The 23,263-nt window shown below is 28.6% G+C and overlaps 2 protein-coding genes across 3 annotated transcripts; one reads left to right on the top strand and one right to left on the bottom strand.

Moving 5' to 3' along the window:
• The first annotated feature begins 1,003 nt into the window (after window positions 1–1,003).
• LOC145762955 (regulating synaptic membrane exocytosis protein 2-like) lies at window positions 1,004–15,253 on the top strand. Of its 2 annotated transcripts, none has more exons than XM_082574721.1 (29): window positions 1,004–1,233; window positions 1,648–1,759; window positions 1,900–2,016; window positions 4,081–4,210; window positions 4,630–4,815; window positions 5,044–5,233; window positions 5,409–5,995; window positions 6,171–6,224; window positions 6,307–6,437; window positions 6,645–6,775; window positions 7,021–7,163; window positions 7,341–7,454; window positions 8,724–9,067; window positions 9,330–9,449; window positions 9,717–9,911; window positions 10,267–10,479; window positions 10,723–10,846; window positions 11,120–11,298; window positions 11,616–11,848; window positions 12,047–12,156; window positions 12,355–12,461; window positions 12,643–12,806; window positions 12,939–13,050; window positions 13,170–13,305; window positions 13,384–13,507; window positions 13,586–13,685; window positions 13,800–13,890; window positions 13,979–14,118; window positions 14,320–15,253. In XM_082574721.1, exons 1-29 carry the CDS (start codon window positions 1,127–1,129, stop codon window positions 14,530–14,532), a joined length of 4,707 nt encoding a protein of 1,568 aa, XP_082430847.1. In that variant the 5' UTR covers window positions 1,004–1,126; the 3' UTR covers window positions 14,533–15,253. The 2 variants fall into 2 exon arrangements, with proteins under 2 accessions (XP_082430847.1, XP_082430848.1); XM_082574722.1 differs by lacking the exon at window positions 8,724–9,067 and adding an exon at window positions 8,251–8,321.
• Window positions 15,254–15,547: 294 nt separating this feature from the next.
• LOC145763707 (sodium-dependent neutral amino acid transporter B(0)AT3-like) lies at window positions 15,548–22,358 on the bottom strand. Its single transcript, XM_082575214.1, has 14 exons — window positions 22,220–22,358; window positions 21,980–22,081; window positions 21,576–21,788; window positions 21,211–21,352; window positions 20,887–21,068; window positions 19,087–19,197; window positions 18,674–18,915; window positions 18,409–18,568; window positions 18,276–18,329; window positions 17,969–18,164; window positions 17,627–17,786; window positions 17,287–17,450; window positions 16,509–16,619; window positions 15,548–16,195 (listed from the first exon to the last, which is right to left on the bottom strand). The coding sequence occupies exons 1-14, from the start codon at window positions 22,298–22,300 to the stop codon at window positions 16,134–16,136; spliced, it is 1,980 nt and encodes a 659-aa protein (XP_082431340.1). The 5' UTR covers window positions 22,301–22,358; the 3' UTR covers window positions 15,548–16,133.
• Window positions 22,359–23,263: the final 905 nt, after the last annotated feature.

Genomic DNA, 23,263 nt, shown 5'->3' with positions numbered 1-23,263 from the left:
TTCTATAATAAACTTATTTAAGTTAGGATTTATAATAAAAAATTTGTAGATTATGATTTGTTTATTTGAATGTGTTAAGGGTACACAATGTTTTACTCAATAACAACAATTTAATAATCAAAAATATTTTAAACAAAATTTAAAAATTTATTACCAATATTAGCATACGGTTAAAACTGTATATTCTATTAGAAGTAGGTTAAGCTATCAAGTAAATTTTTAAAATTTTCGAAAAAACTAAAAAAGGGTAAGTAAATGGATTATAGATTGGCTATACAGTTATAAATGTTCATTTATAAAAATTTATTGTATTTAAAAACATATTTTGACAACAAGTAAATATAATTTATAACAATCATTTTTTTTAAATTAGTTGCTCGTGAATAACGTTAAAATAATTTCTTATGTTTAATAACTTATAAAATTATATCTAAATTTAAACATTTTGATAGATTGGTTTATAACTACATTGATTTTTATAACTTTGACGTTTTATTTTTTATTAAATGTCATTTTTAAAACTTTTTTAAGAACCAAATACTTAGTATTTCTTGAACACACAAAAAAAATTAAAAAAGGTTAAACTAAACGAGGATAAAGCTTTAGACATATTCTCGTATAGTGGCAACATACAAACAAAATCAATCGATATTTTAGCTGGTTTATCGCAGCGAATAATAAAACTTTTTAACTCATCTTTTCGTAAGTTGTATGCTATTAAACAGTTTGTGTTATTCAATGTATATGTATAAAACTTAGTTATAAAATCTGTCAGATTGCTGTACAAAGTGGCTGCTAGAATTACTACAGGTCTGCAGGTTGTTGTAAGCTGCTAGGTTCAGGTTAACTAGGCAAAGCAGATAGCCTTTTTGGTATTTTTGAAGTTTTAAAAGTCCTAGAAAGTTTTAAAACTCTTGTTAGTATCTTGTAAATTCTAATGCTATGTGGTTATCTGAAAATGTATCATGTAACTAACATTATCTGGTATATTTTATAGGTTTTATCAGGCAAAACTGCAATGGTTGGCAATTAGGATTATTAGGAATAAATTGGACGCCACTAAATTGGAATTTGAGTATTTTGTTTGGACTTAGATTATGCATTGGTTTTATTAACATCTTCAAAAATGAATATTCCCGATTTGAGTCATTTAACTAAAGAAGAACAGCAACAAATTCTTTCTGTGATAAAAAGACAGCAGGATGAAGAACAAAAGGAAAAAACTATGATAAAGTAAATGATTTATTTTTTATTTGTAGTGCAATTAATAGTCTTGCATATTTTTAATAATAGAGTTTAACAAATTGAAATATTTAACTATAACAATCAAATTGCTTTGTAGGTAAATGCAAATTCTTTTTAATTTAATTAAAATAATAAATTTATTAATTACAAGATAGGTTTTAAAAGTCAATATCTAATCATTAACAATGTTTTTTCTCTACTAAAAAAATTAAGTTAACTGTAGTGAAAATAACTTTGCTCACTTATTGAAGCACAATGGTTTTTTTTATAAGTGAGCTAAATCACTTTTTATGGCCTAATGTTTAGTATAGGCTTAAATTGCAAAGTCTGTTATTTTATTGCACTGCAACCATTTTTAAAATTTAAAAAAAAATTGTGTAAATATAATCAATTTTTTTGTAGAAATTTAAACGAGCAATTTGAAAATTACAAAGAAAATGTTAGAAAGGCTTCAGAAAATGCTAACACGCAAGCGAAAATTTCACCAACAAAATCAATGACCAACATGGGACAGGTAACATTAAATATATATATAGCCTATTATACATAATTAAAAATGAAATTATTTCTATAAAAATATTTTATTTTTTTAAACATGAAAATTTGATTATTTTACCAAAACATGAAAAACAAACTAAAATCTTTGTTTTGTAGATTTGTTTATTATGTCACAAAACTAAAATAGCGAACGGATGTGGACACACTTGCTCGTATTGCCAACTTCTTTTCTGTTCACGTTGCGGTGGTCGAGTTCCTCTCAAGTCGAGCAAGGTAGGAATCCTAATTTTAAATATTAATTTCTTTTAAATTTTTTATTTTATTTAGATTAAAATACTGGGCGCATCTAAGTTTTTTAAAAGTTTATTATATAACGGTATATATATACCTTTTTAAAAAGTATTTATATAATTAAATTATAACTAATTGTTTAACGTTTTATTAATTGCATTAATTGGATTCACCAGAATGAAATAATGGTATGTTAAATATTTGGTTGATATATTATTTAATTTTAAATAATATTTATGTGTAGTTATTTTAGTAGAATTTAATAAGGAACCTATATTTACTATGCATATATCTATATAATATATTGTTTTATAGTAAATAATTAGGGTGTTTTTATAACTATTTTAAATTAAAAGTTAAAATAAATTTAGAATTTCAAGTCTCCTTACTAAATATATACCAATACATGTGGTTAATTTTAATTAGAGTTTTAGACACCATGTTAAAAGGTATACGGTAACAATTATTTGTTACTTAATTGTTATACCTTTTTATGTTTTTAACTGTAAACACACATTAGCTGATTTAAAAACTTCCTAAATAGTTTTATTATAAGAGTTATTTAGTTAAACTGACAATGTCACTTTTTAGTGTGTTGTTGTAAATCTAAATGTTTTTGTATAGTTAAATTTAAAAGATTATATTATTATGATTTACTCAATTTAATTATATTATTATTTACTCATTAAAAACTTTTCATTCGTTTCTTTTAATATGTAAAAAAATATGTTACATAATTTTCCATTATATTTTAATTGGAAATGCATGTCATATAAAGTGTCCAAAACGCTCAAAGAAATTAAAAATATTGAGGTAAACTACGTCAATTGTTTAAATAAATACAGTTTTTTTTTCATAACGAATTCCTCAAGGAATTCAAATATAAGGCAACGGAATATGGCGTTAATTTATGATCCTGTAAAATGATTAGGCTAATGCACGTCCGCTCTTACTTACCGTGAATCAGCCCGAGATCATGATTTTTTGGCTAAGTAGATTTAAATAATTGATAACGTGAGTAATGTGGTTCGATAAAGGGTGGCTCTTATAGCATTTGAGGTAAAGCGACTGGCTTTTTAGGTCGGCATTTTCGGTCAATTTGTAACTGATTATTTACGTATTATATTGCGCGTTATATTGACCGCCCTTATCTGTATTTATGTCTTGTGTTTAAAATATCATGATTCAAAAGCTGTGTATAGTTTTAATTATCTTCGCAGATAAAAATATTTTTTTCGTCTTATCGCATTTATGAAATTTTTACGGTAATACCGAGTTAGAATACTTAGTATTGGAATTCACTTATAGGCCGTCCATACATCTGGCTTCAAACTTCGTGTATATATATATATATATATATATATGTGTGTGTGTGTGTGTTTGTTAATTATTTATTAGGCAAAATGTCCCGTACTACGCGGACATGTATTATAAAAGAACACGATTCGACTGCTTTCTTCCGTTCCTACATAGCTATGAGCGGCGATATTTCCAAGTACACTTACTTAATATATAGCAATGACGATTGGGGCTCATAAATTATTTAAATTGAGCGTGTAATAACCCGGTCGTTCTCTTTCCCGTGCTATTTTTATTTCGTTTTAAAACGACTTTTTTAGATTGGGACTCGTAAAAAAATACCGGACTTAATTTATGCGTATATTTTTTGGTATTCCACGTTTTCTTTAGCCGTAATTACCTACGAAGATAATACACTTTACTTGCGTGTTTTAAAAGATTTCGTAAAATTGCGTATTACATATAACAAAAAGTCATTTTATCAGGTATTAAACGTTCTATTTTTACGGAGTTAAAAATAGTTATATAACGCTTAATTTTCATTGATTAATTCACTGGCGTTGATTTTAGTAATTAACTAAAGTGCCTATTGTGCACGATTTTCGTCAATGGATCTTTGCCGATCGAGTAATACACAAATGCCGTATTTCCCTTTCATGTATACCATTCCGTAACAACGACGTACTTTGTTAATTATAGCTGGCATTTAAGTAGTTGTTACCAACTTAATGTCTCTATGTTATGTAGATTATGTGGGTTTGTAATTTATGCCGTAAGCAGCAAGACCTTTTGACGAAAACTGGAAATTGGTATCATGGTACTCAGAAAGAACAACAGCCTGGCCTTACGTTAAATCTAGAACCTGTGTCTGCTCTTGGTAAGGCCAAGTTTACACTGTTTATGATTTTAATACCTTTAAATATTTCGTGGTAATTAGCATAAAATTGCGCGTGATTAAATTATATCCAATATTTTTTATTACAATCTTGCCTTTTTCCTGCCTTAGGCGTCATTTAGGTTTTAATTAAAACTGAGGTCTAAAATATTTAAAATATTCATTTTTTTTATATTTTTTTCCCACAACTAAGTGAAAACTGCATTACAATTAGCCCCTTTTTCATTTTACGCACTACTAAAAAAAAACATTTTTCTGTAACTGATAGTATTAAAATTATATTTTAGAAATTTTAATTCTGACATTTTGTTAGAAATAAAATTTTTTTATTTTTTGAAGTTTTATTCTTTTAAAGTTTTTTTTATTTTTTTAAAAATGTAATTTAAATAATCCAAATTTAGACAAAGCAATGTTAGGAAATAAAATGACCGGCTCAGCAAGTTTGGCAGTAATGGAAACAGATCATCGCAGTAAATCTTTAACGACGAAACAAATTAACAATTTAAAAAAGGAAAAAAGTGAACCTCATCTTGCCATGACAGAGCGTATTAGTAATTCAACTCCAGAGCTAAATAAAAAATCTAAAGGTTTGAAATTTGTTGATTCTTTAAATTTTAAAACTTAGTATATTTAAAATATTTATCCAGAACTGTTTTTTGAAACAAGTTTTAGATTTTTGAGAAAAAATTTTCCTTATTTCGTATAACTAATTCCACTACTTAGGTTTTAAGTGTATATCAATAGTTTAGCAAAGAGTAACAAGTTGAACCAAAACCAAAAATACAAAAAATACATGTTGACCTTTTTATCTACAGAAAGTACAAATAGAAAAGAGGTGGAAGACCTAAATGCAGATTCTAATGGTTCTAGTAATGGAAAAATGCATGGTGTAAGACGTTCCAGTACACATTCAGAGAGAAGATTATACAGACAGGAACAAGCAGTCGCACATGTTCCTGATCAAATTGTGGAGGCACCAGTACAGGAATCAGAAAATTTTTCAAGGTTAAAAAATTTTTTTATTTTATTTTTTTATTTATATAAGTTTTTTTTTATATTAGGTTTTTTTTTGTGTTTAAAAAAAAAGGAATTTTTTTTATTTTTGTTTATGTTAATTCTGATTAGTCAAGACTTAAATCACATAAATATTACCTTTTTAAAATAATATTGTTTGGTTTAGGCTGGAAAACTCATTTGGTCATGAAAATAATCAAATGAACCACAGTAGAAATTCCTCGCAGAGTTCTGATAGATCGTCAAAGTTCAAAATTATGCAGGACAGTTTAAATCAACAAGGAAAATTGTCGACCAACTTAAAAGTGTCTGGAAACAATCAAGACTTTGACAAAACTTACGATTCTTCAAAAAGTGCTTCACCGCAATTATCTAGAAAACAAGATTTACCTGAAAGAACAAATCGCGATCATGGTTATAATTACACATCAGGCAATCATGTTCCTGAAGTTAGAGATTCAGTAAATGGAAGAAAATTGTTAACTGTTGATAACATAAACAGAAATCGGTCAAGGTCTAATTCACCAGCTATAAACAACACAGAATCAGCATACAGTAAAATAAATAACACCAATTCCTATCAAAATAATGTGGAAAACAGTTATGTTGGTTTGGATCAAAGTTACACAGAACTGTTTGATTCAAATCGTTCACGATCACCCCATATTACTCCACAAAATCACCATGGCGATTTAGTTAAAGAAAAAAATACAAGAATGCATCAACGAAGCACTTATGATTTATCTGACCCAGGTATAAAATACAAAATTTTCCACATAGTAGGTGTCAAAAAATAAAGCATATAATATATACCACAACATCGAATAAAAAAAATTGCTTGTCATAATTAAATTTATATACAAAACCTAAGATTGTTTTATTTCCTTATTTTTTTTTATGTAACCAATTGGTATTATTTGTTGTAAAGGTGACAGTTATGATCAGAGAATAGATCGTAAATACACCAGACACCAGCATGCAGGTAAATTAAACTTTTTTGTAAACCAAAAAGTTTAAAAATTCAATTTAAAAAATATATTTACATCATTTATTTTACAAATTAGCATCAGTAAGTGATACAGAAGGAGGTAGTTACATGCCATACTTAAACAAACAACAATATTCTGAGATCGGAGCCAGTAGGAGAAGAATAAAACAAAAACATTCTCCAGGATTTTCAGATTACACCAGCATGGTAAGTGTCTAACTTTCTTTTAATAATTAATTTGTGAAATATAAGCATTAAATTTTATTTTTACTAATAAAACCATTTTTTTGCCTTCAATTTTTTGCCAACTGTAATTAAACCTAAAACTATTATTTAAACATAGTTTCAATTTAAAAAGTTTGTGGTGTTAACAATAAACAAAAAAAAAATTTTGTTTAATTTTTAAACTTGCAGCATGAATTGTCGAGTCATCAAAAACCAAGTCCTCTTAAAAGTTACTCGCAAGATCAAAAAACTTTGTCACCTCATTCTGATAAAATGGGAAATCGACGTGGACGAAAATATTTATATGACTCTAGAAAAAGGTAAACTTCCTATATATTCTAATATCCGTATGTCAGTAGAATACTTAACACATACATTAACATTTACAATTAAAACGAAAAATATTAGCTACTTTTAAATAAATGAAAAATTATTTAAAAAATAACTTAATTTACTTTTTGCTAAAATCAAGTTAACAAAAATTATACAATACTTACCATTATAAGCATTTTAACTAGTCGCTTTACTTTTTATTTTGAGGTTAAAATTCTTATTGTTTTATTAGATCTGGTTATAAAGGATCATATGATAATTTAACTCATCAAGAAAGATACATGGACAGATCTCATCGTCAACGTAGAATGAACATGTCTTCTCATGCGTTGGATTTATCTCATCATAGAAAATATCACACCCATGGAAGAGAAGGTAAAATCTTATAAATTAAACCTCAAAAAAATATGAAAGTTTAAAAAATATTAAAGTTAATAAAAACTATTTTATTAAAGTAAAAAAAATAATAAAATGTAAGTGTTTTCTAATTTTAACAGATTAGGGGTAAATTTTGGGTGACATTTTTAGATTTACAAAATTCATTTGTTACAGTTTTAAAGTACATACAAAGAAACCCTTCTTTGAGTAGCACTGATGAGGAATTCCAGCCAAATTATTCGAGTTGTGAGGAAAATGATCCAGTATCTAGAATTACTCCAGCTATTGGTAAGTTAAGTTAAATTAAAAAAAAAGAAAAATGCTAAAACATATTTATAGATATGGTTTATGGTTTATTTTGCAGTCTTATAAGATTATTAACTTTGAAAGATCTAATAGTTTTTTATCCATTCTGTGTTAATTTTTTTTTAAATAAATTAGTTATTTTGTTTTTGTTTAAAATTTCTTTCTTAAAAAGGAAATTGTTAAGCATTTAATGTTCTAGGCTATTGGAATTTTAAATTGCTTTTAATTTAATTTAAGTGGTCATTAATTTAATAATAAATTATTGTTTTAATATAAGACAATTTTAATGTCGCTTTTGTAATTTTTTTTTCGATTTTGAGTTTAATAAATTTTCACTCCAGTTTTATTATATTATTTAGATATTTAAATAATACTCACAATTTCCCTTCACTTAAAAGGTTTAAATGCTTAAGTAGTATAGTATTGACTTTCTGTCACTTTGACAGATTAAGCACTTTATAAAGCACTTTGCTTCAAAGAATAAAACTCAACCAATAAAAAGGCATAATTATAATTTAAAAATCATTTTGTATGTTTCAATATACCATTTAAAAAATTCAAAATGAATTCATGTTGGGTTTTGAAAATAGAATATTTATAATAATATGTGTTTATGTTTTAATCTCAGGTGTTAAAACTAAGATTTTGTCCTTTTATGAACTGGTTTTGAGACATTTATACTAGTATGAATATACTAAAATACGCTTTTATTATAGATGGCAATACTTATGGCGCAAAATGTTTTGTTTTTATAATTAAAGGACTTATTTTTTATCAGGCTCTACCTTAATGAAAAGTTTTGAAAGTGGTTATCATTCATCTTATATGAACCCCGATGTAGGTGTAAAGGTATACTTGAGTGGCATTTGTAACTTGAAAATTTTGCAATGAGTGTTGTAATTTTCTAATTATTTTCATTTTTTATGTTTGGTTTTATGTATGATTTCATGTTTTCAATCAATGAAATCTTTTTGTTGATATGGTTTTGCACTTTGAAACAGTTTTAGCATGGTTGATTAAAATTAATTACATTTTAAAAATTGATTTGTTTGTTATTTAGGAATTTTTGTTTCAATTTTTAATTTGCTTTTGATTGAAATGAATTAAAAAAAAAATTTAATTTGCAGCTGCATCACTTAATTTATTTATGTACTTATTTTTTAAATGTTTGTATTTAAATTTTGTCATTTGTCCATTTGTTTTTGTTGTTGTTGCATTTGCATGACATTTTGTATCTTGTTGTTTACACAGAAAAAAATGGTTTTCAGTTGTCAAACACTCATCCAGCTTTTTTGTCCATTTCTTCTCCCTGGCACAAGGATTTAAATCAGATCACAGTCACTGATATTAAAAACGAAGAGCAAGCTGCCCAACAACAGCTGCCTGCCAAAAAAGTTCAATTTACGAAATCGGTTGAAATTCGTGATGCCAAGAAAAATTTGCAGAATAATAGTTCTAGTCCCACTTCCAATAAAACCTCATTTCCTAATCAGTTACCGATTGACGAAAGTGTTCCAATTGAGACCAGAGACTCTGGTTTTGATACTGGGTCAAGTATTAATACAATTCACAGTGAGGATATGCTAAGTAATCAGGTATCCCTTACCATAGTAAAAAGCATACAAAGAAACATGCAAACATTGGTTTAATCAATCAATCAATATTTAATTACTGATTTTTTCACTTAACAGTGATTTGGAATGAAACATGTTTTAGTTGTATCACAAGCATGAGTGTACTTGTTTAGTGTTTTGTTTTTTTATTTAATGGTATTCTATTACTTTAAAATTTACCATTTAAAAACCCATCCCACAAAAATTACCATTTGTCTAAATGAACATTTGAAAATTTTTTCAGCAACCTGTGTCGTGGCAACCATCCAACAACGGCAGATTTTTAATTGGTCGAATGATGTTAAACAAATGTGGTGACAATTTAAATACACCTCAACATGAAGTTGGAGTATTAGGCTTAAAGGTTGGTAGTAGTTATTTTAAAGTTTGTTTTTCTCATTGTTTAGAGCAAAATATTAGGAACGATGTTGATGTAGTTAATTTTTTATTGTTTAAATTTGTGTGATTTTTTTATTGATTTTAAATTTTTTTACAGTTTTTTAATTTTTTATCTAATTACAATGTAACAATTTTTGGTTAATTAATATTTAATAACATGAAAGCTAAAACGTGAAAACTATTTTGTTACTGTTTTAAAAAATTTTGTTAATTTTAATTTATTTGGTTTAAGGTTGTTGGGGGGAAAGTTACTGAATCAGAGCGACTCGGTGCTTTTATAACCAAAGTAAAACCTGGGAGTGTGGCTGATGTTGTTGGTCAATTAAAACCTGGTGATGAGGTGATTATGTGGAATAAACATTGCTTTCAAGATGCCACGTTCAATGAAGTTTATGACTGCGTGCTTGAATCAAAGCATAAACAAATTGTAAGTGACTTTTAATATTCAGTTTTTAATTTAAATTTTTTATCAAGTTATTTTGTATTAAAATGACTCCATGATATTAAAACCTCTTGTATTTAAACCCCGTACCATTAAACCCTTTCATTTGAACCTCTTACAATGAAACCTCTTTATCTAAACCCCTTACAATTAAACCCCTTTATCTTAACCCTTCACTATTAAACCCTTTTGGCTGAACCGCTTACAATAAAACTTCTTCATTTGAGCTCCTTCCAACTCTGGCCGGTATACAATTGAAAAACTTATAAAATTTTGTCGAAATTATGATTGATTGTGTTGCAGTGTAAATACATAAAAACATTTCATATTTTAAACATAGATTGAACTTATGGTGTCAAGGCCGATTAAGGAAATTCCCCAAATATCTGACCAGGAACACAATGTTGCAGAATTAAGCAGTAGTTCATTTGAATCCCAGAAACTAAATGGTAAACCTGGAATGTATCGACCACATGTAAACAAGTATTCATCATCTAATCAGTTGTATAATCCGAAAACTGAAAATACTTTTACCTCACCCGGTTCAGTGCAGGTTTGTACTTTGTAAAATTTTTTAATTTATATATTTTATTGAGTGACAATTATATTTTAATCAATAAGGTTTTAATTTCAAAACTTGTTAGTGTACTGTATTAGGTTGGGAATTAAAAACATAATTTATGTTGCCAAAAAATATATTTTAAGTTTACGAGCTTTCACATGATGAAGTTATTCTGTTTTGTTAACAAGCTTATAAATAAAAAAAATGTTATATATATATCATTTATTTTTTTAGATAAAGTTATGGTATGATGAAAATACAAAGCAGTTATACATCACAACCCTGCAAGCAATTAAACTACAAAGCAGAAGAGGAGGTCAAACCAGAAACCCTTACATTAAAATGTATCTTCTACCAGGTAAAAAATAAGCATAACATTTGAATAAAACAACCATAGTTCAAGTTCTTAAATTTAACTTATTTAAATTTTGCCACAAATAGCAAAAAAAGTTTCACCCTTTAATATTTTCTGATTTATTTTACTCCTGTTAAAAAATTGTTTTATCATTAGATTTGCAAATTGTAAACACGATTCAAAGCAAATTAATTCCATAGATTATTGGTACAGTTTTAAAACAGTTTTTACAAAAAGTAAGTTTCTGAAATGCTTTTATTGAAATGTATATTTTAGATCGAAGTGAAGCTTCAAAGCGAAGAACCAAAACAGCAAAGAAGACTCTCAACCCTGTTTGGAATCAATCGTTTGTGTATGGACCAATACGTCAAAAAGACTTGGGATCACTTTCACTGGAAATCACATTATGGGATCTAGATAGATCAGTAGAAAATAACAACCACTTCTTGGGAAAGGTAAGATTTTGTAATTAAGATTGGTTTTTAATTTGTAATCTATAACAATTAGGTAAACAATTTTTTAAGACTTTAATTATTTTGAATGTTAATACTAAATTACAAAAAAAACTTAGGAATTGTGCTCCAATACCTATTAAATTGCAATGTTAATTAGGCTAGAAAAACTATGCTCATAATTTACTTAAGAAAATAACCTTTTTTATAGAAATTTTTAAAAATCAAATTGTTGTTTTTGAAAAGTCATTCTTGTAAAAGTATTGTGATTATAAAAATACGACCGTATTAAAAGTCATTTTAATAAATTTTTGGTTCAGGTTTTTGTTGAACTGGGCCTTGCTAGTTTAGACAACCAACCTTACTGGTTTGATCTTCAATCAGTAAACCACGATCATCAGTCTACTAGTCAACTAAGTAGTTCATCATTTGCTACTAGAAGTAAAGGAACGAATGTGTCTCCAGCTCGACGTAGTTCTGAAAGTTCTAATCCGTATCAGGAATATTCAGCAATTCCTAGTAACCGACATTTTCGAGAATCAGTTGATTATCAGTAAGTAAAATCTAAACTTTGTTTCTTTTTGTTATTAAGAAATTTGGTGCTAATGTTTACTTTATAAATTACCAAAATTTTTTCTCAAATTTTGTGTTGGTTTTTGCAGATTTAAATTTGTATAAAATAGTTTAAATTATGTTTATTTTAATATTTATTTATTTTGTAATTTTTAATATTTAAATTGTTTTATTTTAGGAGGCCAAGCCAACAAATATCTCGTTCTACTTCATCCAACTTACATGGACAAGATTTGTTAAGAAGAAAAGAGGAAAGTTATCTTCCGTCCTCCTCCACTCAACATGAAGGTAAGTAAAAATATATTTACTTTGCCAAGCTAAACTCTATTTTTTAAATTTGTAATTAATCTCCTAATTGACCTTAACTATGTATGGTTATCTTATTGTATTTACACAATGCTGTTTTTAAAAAAAATAAAACTAAGAGAAATAGCATAAACAGTAATAAAATTTTATTTTTTAACTTAAATTGTTAATATTTTTTAGATTTAAGATATAAAACTCATCAGCAATACAAAGAAGTTGGCCACTCTAGTTCACCTTCATTTGTAAAAGAACCTTACTACAAACAAGAAGAACACAACTCTTTTAGTGTATGTTTAATATCTGATAACCATCAGCAGCAAACTTGTTAATTTTATCTAAATGTTTTAGTTTTGTAAATTAATGTTTCTTGTAAGAAGTTTTTTTATTTGTTAGAATTTAAATTAAATCATTACCAAAGTCTTCAAATGAGTTTCTTACAAACTATATTAAAAAAAAACAAATTTGCAGAATCAAAATCACCCTCACCACCGACATGAAAATCATTCCAAAAAAACAGTGTTACCAAATAGTAATAATAAACCAAGTCACGCTAGGAAGTATAGAGAAGAGCCACGTGATGTTCCGGATCAAAGTTCTAACGAAGTAGTTCCACCTAGAGAAAGAGCAGTCAGGTATTTTGTATTTTCTATTCTTTTGTATTTTCTATATTTTCTATTTTCTATAGTGTAGTGTTAAGTATTGCCTTATTATAAGTATATTGCAATTTTTAACTAAAATTAGGTAAAAAAGTTGTTTTATTGTAGTGTTGATGAATCAAAAGCTTCAACAGCAGTTGATGGAAAAACAAATAAATCCAGTGTTGAAGCTATTTCAAAAAGCATGAGCCTTGGAAGAAATCTTCATACACGACATAAGGTTAGTACCAAAATCTGTTTTTCAATTATTTCAAACAATAACTTATTGTAAAATTCAGTTTTTATTGTAAAATTTAGTCAATTTCTATTTGGAATCTTACAATTTTTGTTTTTAAACAGGCAAAGGAAAATAATTTACTCCATTCTGGGCGAGGTACATCTCATTCCAATTCCCCCAAGTCAAGGAAAAGTAATTTAATCAGCAACAAACTTACTTCAAAAATAGGAGTAAAAAGTCAGAGCAGTTGCCAACTTGGTAAAAAATGTTTGTTAAAAAAAAGTAATAAAATTATTTAAAAAATGAGTTAAAAATTAAAAAAAAATATTTCAACAGAAAATAATTGCAAGAAAGGCAGCTCGGCAAGAACATCGGAGTACGGTGTCGCGCATGAGTTAACCCGGGAAGGAAGCAAGGACTCTTCTGGATCATTACCGAGCCTTGCATCCGAAGGATCATCGTAAGTTAAAAATAGTTTAAAAAAATGAATATTTTATCAGAAAATGTGTATTATATTGTCATAATGATTTTTTATTAGATGTGTTGATAAGACTTTGCAAGATTTTGTTGGTAGTTTGGGACCAGGTCAAGCTGTTGGTCGTCAAACTCTTGCTGCAAACTCACTTGGTGATTTGGAAGTAAGTTGTGGATTGAGTTGAAATGTACCTAATTGCAAATAAAATTGTTTGTTTTATTTGTACCATATACAATAGTTTACTAATATTTGTGATTTTTAATTTAAAAAAATTAAGCTTGGACTTTACGAACGACAAGGAGTATTAGAAGTTCAAGTTATTCGTGGAAGAAATTTAATACCAAAAGCTAACTGCAAAGTTTTGCCAGGTTTGTAAACAGATAAACTTATTTTGTATACTAAATATTTACTTATTTATTGTTTAAAACCTTATTCAATTTTTATCAATTTTTGTAGCAACATATGCGAAAGTTTATTTGATGTTTGGACTTCAATGTGTGGCTAAAAAGAAAACAAAAATAGCTCGCCGTACATTGGACCCCTTATTTCATCAAACCATTTCGTTTGACCCAAGCCAATATGGAAATGCTGTCCAGGTAATAATATCTTCTATATCGCGTATTAGCCTCAAATATTGTTTAGTGAAAAGGTTTAAGATTTATAAATATTATATAAATTTTTTTTAATAGTTTGGATTTTTTACTTTCCTATATCTCATGCTCTGACAAGTCATTTATTATGGATCTAGTGGTCCCTTAAAATGCATTTTATTTAAACACTGTTGGACGTTTATTTAGGTAATAGTTTGGGGAGATTATGGAAGAATGGACCACAAAGCTTTCATGGGAGTCGTCCAAGTTAAACTCGAAAACCTCGACTTGTCAACAAACTCGATCGGTTGGTACCGTTTGTTCCCAACCACTTCGATCGTGGATGCCACTTCCTTAACCATGAACCAGCAAGGGTCGATGACGTCATTGGAAAGTGACGCAAACACTTTTAAAAGCTAATCTAGGCCATTTGAACTACAAGCGTCGGTTTTGTCATATTGTGTATCAAGAACTCGTTTTAAGAAGAGTTTGAGGATTTAGGCATCTTTACTACCATTTTGGGCATCTTTTCTCCGTCCTTATTTATTAACCTTCATGCTTGTATTCTAACAGGACAACGTCTTTTGTTCCTGCTTACTCTATTTAAACTTTCACTGTACTTCATTGTAAAAATATTATTCTTAATAATTCCGTTGCATTTAAGCGATATGTTGCACACGTTAGGTGTTTCCCCACTTCGTACTCTAGCGATTCTGATGATGATGATCATGGTACTATTTTGTTTACTCGTTTTTTTTATATACCGCTGTACTGTGCAATACCCCTTTAAGTTTGCACGTGACTGTGTTTGTTGTTGTTCTTACATCTTATTGGTGAGTCATTCCTACTATTATAAATCTAATATATTATTCAATACAACAAGTCAACTGTATAGGTTTGAAAGGTTAAGCAAATGGATGAATACAAAGGAAAAGTGTTTAGAACATCACTTATCGATTACTATGGGTAAACAATTTATTTATCTTCCACAAACCGAAACAAATGCGGTTTTTCGATTTCTTGGTCTTTGTTGATGTTATTTATTTTAGCAAGTCAGCTTTTCGCCATTGAGCGATGGAAAAAAATAAAAATTTTTGAGGAAGTCGTTACGTGATACGATTTCCAATACAAAAATAAACAATACTAGATACCCTTGAACTTAAACAAGGTTGTTTACCTTGCCAATAGTTCATTATTGTATTAATTCAGTTATTCTTGTTTAAATCTACGTTAAAACGAAAGTATTTTGGGACAGATAAAAATAAATGATATCGCTTTTCCTTCTTAGTTTTTAGTTAACTTTAATTAAAAAGGCCAGACTATGTAATGTTAAAACTGTTCATAGGAAATCAACCTTACTTTCCTTGAGGTTTTCCTTGTTTCGACTAGGCTACTACCATAAAATTTAACTTTATAGTTAATCCAATCATTAAGCTTTTAACAACGATTTTCTATTAATTACAAAATTACACATTTTTAAACAAGAATAAATAAATAGCAATAAGCAAAATAAGTAGACACAAAATATTTATTCTATAGGTAGGAATGCTTGTGTATCGATAGTATCGTATGTAGCATAAATTGACATAGTAGCCTAATAAATACTATCGCCTATATACAATAAAAATACAAAACGATGATTAAAAGTTTGCCAAAAAATTCCTAATTAAAAGCAAAAATAAAAAGTTTTTGAAAAGTTTTAGTCTGAAAAAGTTTTAGTCACTCAAAATAAAAGAAACGAAACTTTAGCTCGATTTAAATAGGTTTCTATTGGTTTGTTGTTCATGTTAACCATTATGTTTTACAAATTACCATACTTAGCGCTTTTGCCGCGCAATACAATCTAAATTTACCCTCACCAATTTGATAACAATTTGCACCAAATGTTATGTAAAAAATCATATCATTTTGCAAAATATTTTTAAAATTCGTAAATTTACAAATTTTTGCTAATGATTTTTAAAAGTTTGTATTAGCCCAAGCATTTTTGTGCAACACAGTTTATTGTTTGATTGGCTTTTTTAATACGAGTTTGTTGGTTTTGATTTGCCTGCAGAATCCACACTAATGTACTTTAAGAAACCTGTAAAAAATAAAAATGTTTGACGTTCATATACACAGAAAAGCAATTTTAAAAACTAATTTCAGCTTTCGGAAATTATCAAATACAAGCAATTTTGTCAAGTCACTTTATTTTTAGAGAATCTTATGACGTCATTGAGCATAAATAATTCATGGAATTGTTTTAAGGGTAAATTTCTGTGTTTTTTTAAAAGTGTGCGTAAACAGCGATAACGAATTTTCTTTTTTTATTAAAATTGGGAACATCTTGATAACTACTATTTCGATGTTACATAATAAAAAACTAAATATGATTCCTTTTTAATAAAAATTACCTCTCCATCTTAAAAACGCTATGACTGGAATCCATATAATACTCGCAAATATGAGAAGAATAATTAGTGCAATTCCCCATGGTGGATAATCTGTTTTAATATCTCCAACACCTGTAACAAAAAAACATAAAAATTGCAAAGATTTTTAATATTTTTGTTTTTTAAGTTAATAATTTTAAGTAACGAAAGTATATCAATATTGGTCTTGTCAAAATTCGACAGGTTTAGTCTCTAAGGATGACCTTAATATATTATATTGTAATTATTAGTTAACAAAAAATAGAGGTCAGGCAAACATAAAAGTTTTACGTTTTGAAACTTTAACCTATATTTTTAGTATATGCATACAAATGTGGTTTCCTTTAAGGTAATAATTTATATCTGGATTTATTAAAATTTTGTCTTATGTGTATCTGCTTTAAAGTTTTTATTAAAATGTGTAACAGGAAAGCATTGTTTAAATAAAAACATAGAGATCAAACGATACTGTCACTGTCATTATTTTTTATTTTTGGGTGATTTTAGTCAATAATATGTGTTTACGTGTCCGTTGCCATGGCAAAAAGCGATATGAAAATAAAACCCCAAATTTAAACATACAATTTAAATAAGCTTGTAAGTTTATAGCATGATAAAATATAAAGAAAATTTGAATTTTGAATAGTCATTATTGTTATGTTAAATCTTCAGATTTTGTGTTTAACTATATAACCACATAATAAAGATTATTCAAGTCTAAAATTAAAAAGCTTTATTAGATTTTTATGTAAAGTCATACCTGTAATGGCGTCGTATCGTTTATATTGAGGTGCAGAAACCGCTAGGCTAATAATGGAAGAAACAAAGAGAACTGACATACATAAGGGTGAGATAACACACCATGTTGCCTTCCAATACCAACCAGGACCACTACCTAACATGTACTCAATGTCTTCAGAGAATCTAAAAATTTGAAATAAAAAAAATGATAACTTCCGAAAAATTTAAATTGAATTCATAGTTTAGTCTATAATTTGATTTTATATGCTAAAATACAGAATACTTGAATTAAGTCAAAAGTGAATAAACAATAACTGAAAGTCGAACAGGTACTCCTTCCAACAAAATTAAATTCTTACTTGGTAAAACCATAAACCCAGGCAACACCGATCGTTTCGAAGAAAGCGATCATAAGTAGAGGCAAAGTTCCCGCGTAAGTATCAAAAATATCCAGAATATACATTCCCGAACGCAGTGTAAATATATGCCCAACTCCAACAGACACCAAACATAAAATAGCTAAAATAAAAATAATACAGACCATAAATAATATGACTAGTTTACAATGTGAATTTTAATATAATCCCAAGTTTAATAAATGTCTTCATTTTTTAATTAATTTTATAAGCTAGAGACCATAGAGCAATATTAAGCTAGTTAAATAATGTCATTGCATACATAATAAAAGTAAATTAACCCACCAACTATCGCTTCTTTTTTAATATTTAAGCCGATGTCACGGAGTGGAGTTATTATGCCTTCCAATGTACCAAACATGGAGCCCAGTCCGAGGTTTATTAACATAGAGAAAAACATAACGCTCCAGAAAGGACCGCCTGGCATGTGGATCATGGCTTCAGTAAAAGCAATAAAGGCCAATCCAGGTCCAGATACCGCCTAAAATTAATATTTTTAAATTAAGGAACTTAGCATTTATTAAAATATCGTCGTAAGCATTAACAATTAGCCCAATATTTTTAATCTATATTTTTAAATTAAATAACCTACTTCTTGTAGCTCGTTTTGTATTGAACAATCCTCAAAAGTCATATTAATCCAGCCCTGGAAACAAAAAAAGTTACTTTGTTTACATAAAAATGTAACAGTAATTTGAAACATATTGATAAATATAGAAACATACTTGGTACACCATCAGTTCAGTTTTATTTTCTTTATGAACTGTGTAGTTGATAATATTAAAGTAAGTATCGTAATTTTCTCTGCCCATCAGTGAAATGGCATGGTTGAGAGTATGTTCACTATGATGCGTGGAAAAGAAAGTGTGGATCTTTTCTATATTTCTGTAAGTGATAGATTAATGTAGATTATTGTGCATTTGAAATAAGCAGTTTTAACTGAACAATTTTCAACTGTTACACTATAAGTATTATGTAAATGTTGTTTACCTATCTATACACAGCATAGACTGGTGATGAGCCTTAAATCCTAGAACACAAAAGATAACGACTGATGCAAATAAACTGCTCAAGCAATTTATCACCGAAACAGTTAGGGCATCTTTCCTACAGTCGTTTTTAACATCGTTGTATGAGGAATAGGCAATTACGCCTCCAAAACCCAAGCCCAAGGAGAAAAAGATTTGAGTTGCAGCATCCCTCCAAACATTTGGATCCGAAAGTCGAGACAACTTAAAGCAATACCAAAGATTTTGTAAAGTAAATTTGTTTATAGATATTAAACTAATACAATTATCTGAATGAATATTACATTTATAAACCATTGGTAAAGCTATAGCTATATCATTAATGTAATAGAATTTGATTTGAATGGCAATTGGGCGATAATTTTTTTAACTTACATCGGGCGAAAACATATATCCCAAACCATCAACCGCTCCGTCCAAGGTTATTCCCCTAACAAAGAATATCAGCAACACGAGGTAGGGAAAAGTAGCGCTAAAGTAGATTATCTAAAAACCAATACATAGAATTTAGAACAACAAAAAACAATACAAAAATTTATTCTAATGCTATTAACAAAAGGGTTATATACTAATTATCCCAAACACATTATGTAAACTTTAAAAATCGATTGAACCTATCCGAACTAAGTAATTATTATATTTTATTAGACTGTAAAATAATGGATTAAAATTTAGAGCCTTAAAATAGATTTAAAATACTGAAAGGTACGTTAAGTATGACATTGAAGGAGAAATGCACTAAAAAAAAGGTTGGTGAAAGAATAATAATATGGCTCAGTTACTCACAATCACATCGTAAGCTATTATTACTTTCCATTAATTTATCGCCCCAGGGAAAATCTAAAACGACATTACAGACGGTATTTGAATAAAAAAAAGTAAAAAAAATGCACAAAGGCGTCTTGTAGCTTTTTATTCATCGTTAAATTGATGTATACCTGACAAGATTTACGTATTTTTGGTTTATACAAGTCTTAAAAAATACATTAAACAAACGTTTTCTAGAACCGTTAACCCGAAAATGAACAATAGACCGTGACTATACGAAATCTTAAGTAAATACCCAATAAATTCCATTACTACAGTTATTAGAATGAATGACGCAACGTTACGTAGGCCCCCTTTTATAGAACCTATTCATTAAAAAGTGAGTCATCGCGGCGATAACAACAGTATAGTAGTATTATTGTAAATATTGATTGTAAATTAAATATTGTTATAGTAAATTTAGCTTAAGTAAAGCATGCTTCTATTTAGTTTTCGATAAGTACCCTTAGGCGTGTATTTATTTCCACGTTTCTTAAATATATAACATGACGCGTTACAAACATTAAGCGTTATAATATATAAACGTTGACTCATAAACATCAAAAAAAGTAATCCCTGCGGAATTTTTTTTAGTACGTCAAAGCAATTTATAACAAATTAGGCACGTCTACAATTTAAAATTCCCGTGTTGTTTTCCTTTAATGACAACAAAAAAACTTCGCATAGGTACCATAATAAAGTGACCGGAGTAAAAAAAATAGAGTTACTATATCATATTATGTAGTGGTATTAGCCTTTACCAACTGCCGGATGTACAACAAAAGGGAAATCTCGGGTTACCAAACGATTTTGGTTAACTAATACAACGTCCTTCTCCCACACATTTCACGTAATGGGATGTGTCGTGCTTATTCAAAATATTTACAATCTTGATTTATAGTTTCTTATAAAAACGTAAACATAGGTTCATTTATGAATGAGGCCCTTGGGTGATCTCAAATTTTTTTGGTACTACACACAGTCATGTGCCTAAGTTATTGATAGCCATCATGGAATTTTCCACGACTGCGTTTATAAACACAAAATTGGAAACGAGTTTTTCAAGTGCGTTTGATCTACTTGATTTAAAATAAAAATACAAGGGCAAAAATGTCAAGTGAAAACTCTCAAATACAACACGGTTGGCTTTTGTTAACACTGGATTAAATTTGTGACGACTGACAAGAGAATGACAAAGTATAACTACTTCTGTATTGTCAAAAATTAAGTAACCTACATACAAAAACGAATAGTGATTCGGCTTTAAATTATGATAGTTCAAGTGATATGAAATTACCTGTTTGAGCCAAGTCATTGCTATTTACGTTAACAAACTTAAACCTTCAAGTTACGTTAAAAGTTACCAACCTTTCCGGACGATTTAATTCCTTTGAACATTCCCAGAAATACAACTAACCAGGCAACGACAAGCGACAATGACATTCTCCATACCACGTTCCCAGGCTCTTCTATTGAAGGAGAGATGTCCAAAGCATCCCGATACCAAAAATACGAAGTCGCACTTGACAGAGCACATTCTTCAACAACCACTGTAAAAAGGTTGTTAATAACGTAGGCTACACACAATTTATTTTTTTTTGATAGAGTTTGGCATACAAAAATGTTTGGGTTATATTAATAATAATAACATTGTATGATGTTAATGACATTGTACACATAACAAAAAAATACCTGTTTCGTTGGACAGTGTACTATTTAATGCTTGGTAAGTTGGACATGAAGACCACGGAAGCGGACTTTGAAAAGAATTAAAGAAATAGAAAAATGCCCAAGAAATGATCATGTTGTAATATAAAGCGATGAGAAAACATACCTAAAAAAAATGTTTTAAAAAATGTTAAGGGTACTCATTTAGGATATGCTAACATATAAAAATCCTTGTAAATTTCCATGTAAAAACAAAAATCAATACATGGTCTGCGCGAATGTCTAGGGCACTCTCATGTATTTACAAGAAAAGGGAGAACCAAATTTACTGGAAATAAGCTGTGTTTCCAGATAATTGTATGTACAAACAATGTTCATCGTAAACTTACAATCATACTCGCGATTCCAACTCCCCCAAGATAAGGATGAATGTGATTCCACACACCGACGCTACCGCGTTTCAGACGTTGACCAATAGCAATCTCCATATAGAACAGCGGTATGCCTTCCAGTAATAACATAATAAAGTACGGAATAAGAAACGCACCACCTCCATTCTTTTGACAGAGATATGGAAACCGCCAGACGTTTCCTAACCCGACCTTTTAAAATAGTACGCACATCCGTAAATAATTTATAGGCTAAAATGCAAATTTTACTACGCCTGTGGTAAGCCCCACGCAGGTTAAGACAAAAATAAAGGCAGTTATAAATAATGAATTTTAAAACAGTAGGAAAGTGAAATATGGTGATATTATTTATATATATTAATACAACAAGAAATGAAACTTACGGCGAAACCAATTTGTGCCAATATATATTGAACTTTGTTGTCCCAACCGTCTCTACTCACTTCAACGCTCTCAGATGAAGAATTTGAGTCATCGTCATCGGGCTATGAGTCAACATAAACAAAATTTAAGTAAAATATCGATTTTTAACATCCAATACCCTACGATAGACACACTACTGTATAACTAAATGTTTAACAAAATGTTTAACAACATAAGAGTTTATATCACAAAAAAACTACTTTTTCTTCAATGTCCTCTTCCTCTGCCATTCGGACCAAAGTCACCGCCGAATCCGTCCCTATTTCTTGCCGATCTCGCATTGTTTACTATTTAATTAGGACTTTTACAATTTAATGAGATAAATCTATTATTTATTTCTAAAAAATTTCCAATTGTAAAACTTTAATACAGTTTAAATCTACATCGTAATTATCTAGTTGTGATAACAACTGCCCATGTAAAAGATAACCAACAAAAAACGCTATAGACTTAGAACCCTCAGATAAAAATTTACAAAGGCCTGGTAAAATAAAAACCTATCACATAATTTAACCAAGTTACTACGATATGCCACGAACGTGTATACAAAAAACGATTATATAGGAGAGAGAGAAAAAGGAAGTAGCTGCTGTATTCAATATTTAAAATAGTTCACTATTATGGTATATTAATTTACTATGAGCAGATAAGTAACCTACTTTTATAATTTCTCACACACATTTTTATACTGGTAAGATATATATTTTTTTTCTTATTTCCATATATTTTTGAATAAATTCTTACTTAACGCACGAGCTCATACTTTTATATATTTAATTTGGTGAAGCTTTATTGCGTTAATATATTTTATTACGTTATAGCGATATCTATATTAAAATTTTTAACTGATATGCTTTGCATACCCTTAATAACGTTAACCAAATACAGTTTACCAATATAACCTAAAATTCTCTTTTTAATAGAAGGCATGGCCGCATGTATAGATTCGCTAAAGCACATAGCGTGACGATACTTAAATAGACTAAAACACTTCGTTTTTATCTATCGTACGTTTAATGTTAACAAAAAGAGTAATTAAATTCTTTACTTTTAGTTGCCAAAGGTTTTACTTATTGTTGGTGTGATGCTGAAGTGGTATCTACATCTCTTAATTCTGTTCCATATCTTCGCGACATTAATTAAAATATATCACCCTCATTAAATTCATTTTCTTTTTAGTGTTAATTATTTAACTTGAAAATAGTTGTTTTTTTTAAAAATTGACTTTAACTGTTAACAACATT

This window comes from Corella eumyota, chromosome 1 (assembly GCF_963082875.1).
Source record: "Corella eumyota chromosome 1, kaCorEumy4.1, whole genome shotgun sequence".
NCBI classification, from domain to species: domain Eukaryota; kingdom Metazoa; phylum Chordata; class Ascidiacea; order Phlebobranchia; family Corellidae; genus Corella; species Corella eumyota.
Note: the sequence above shows the minus strand (reverse complement) of the source record. Positions and strands in the feature narration are given on the sequence as shown.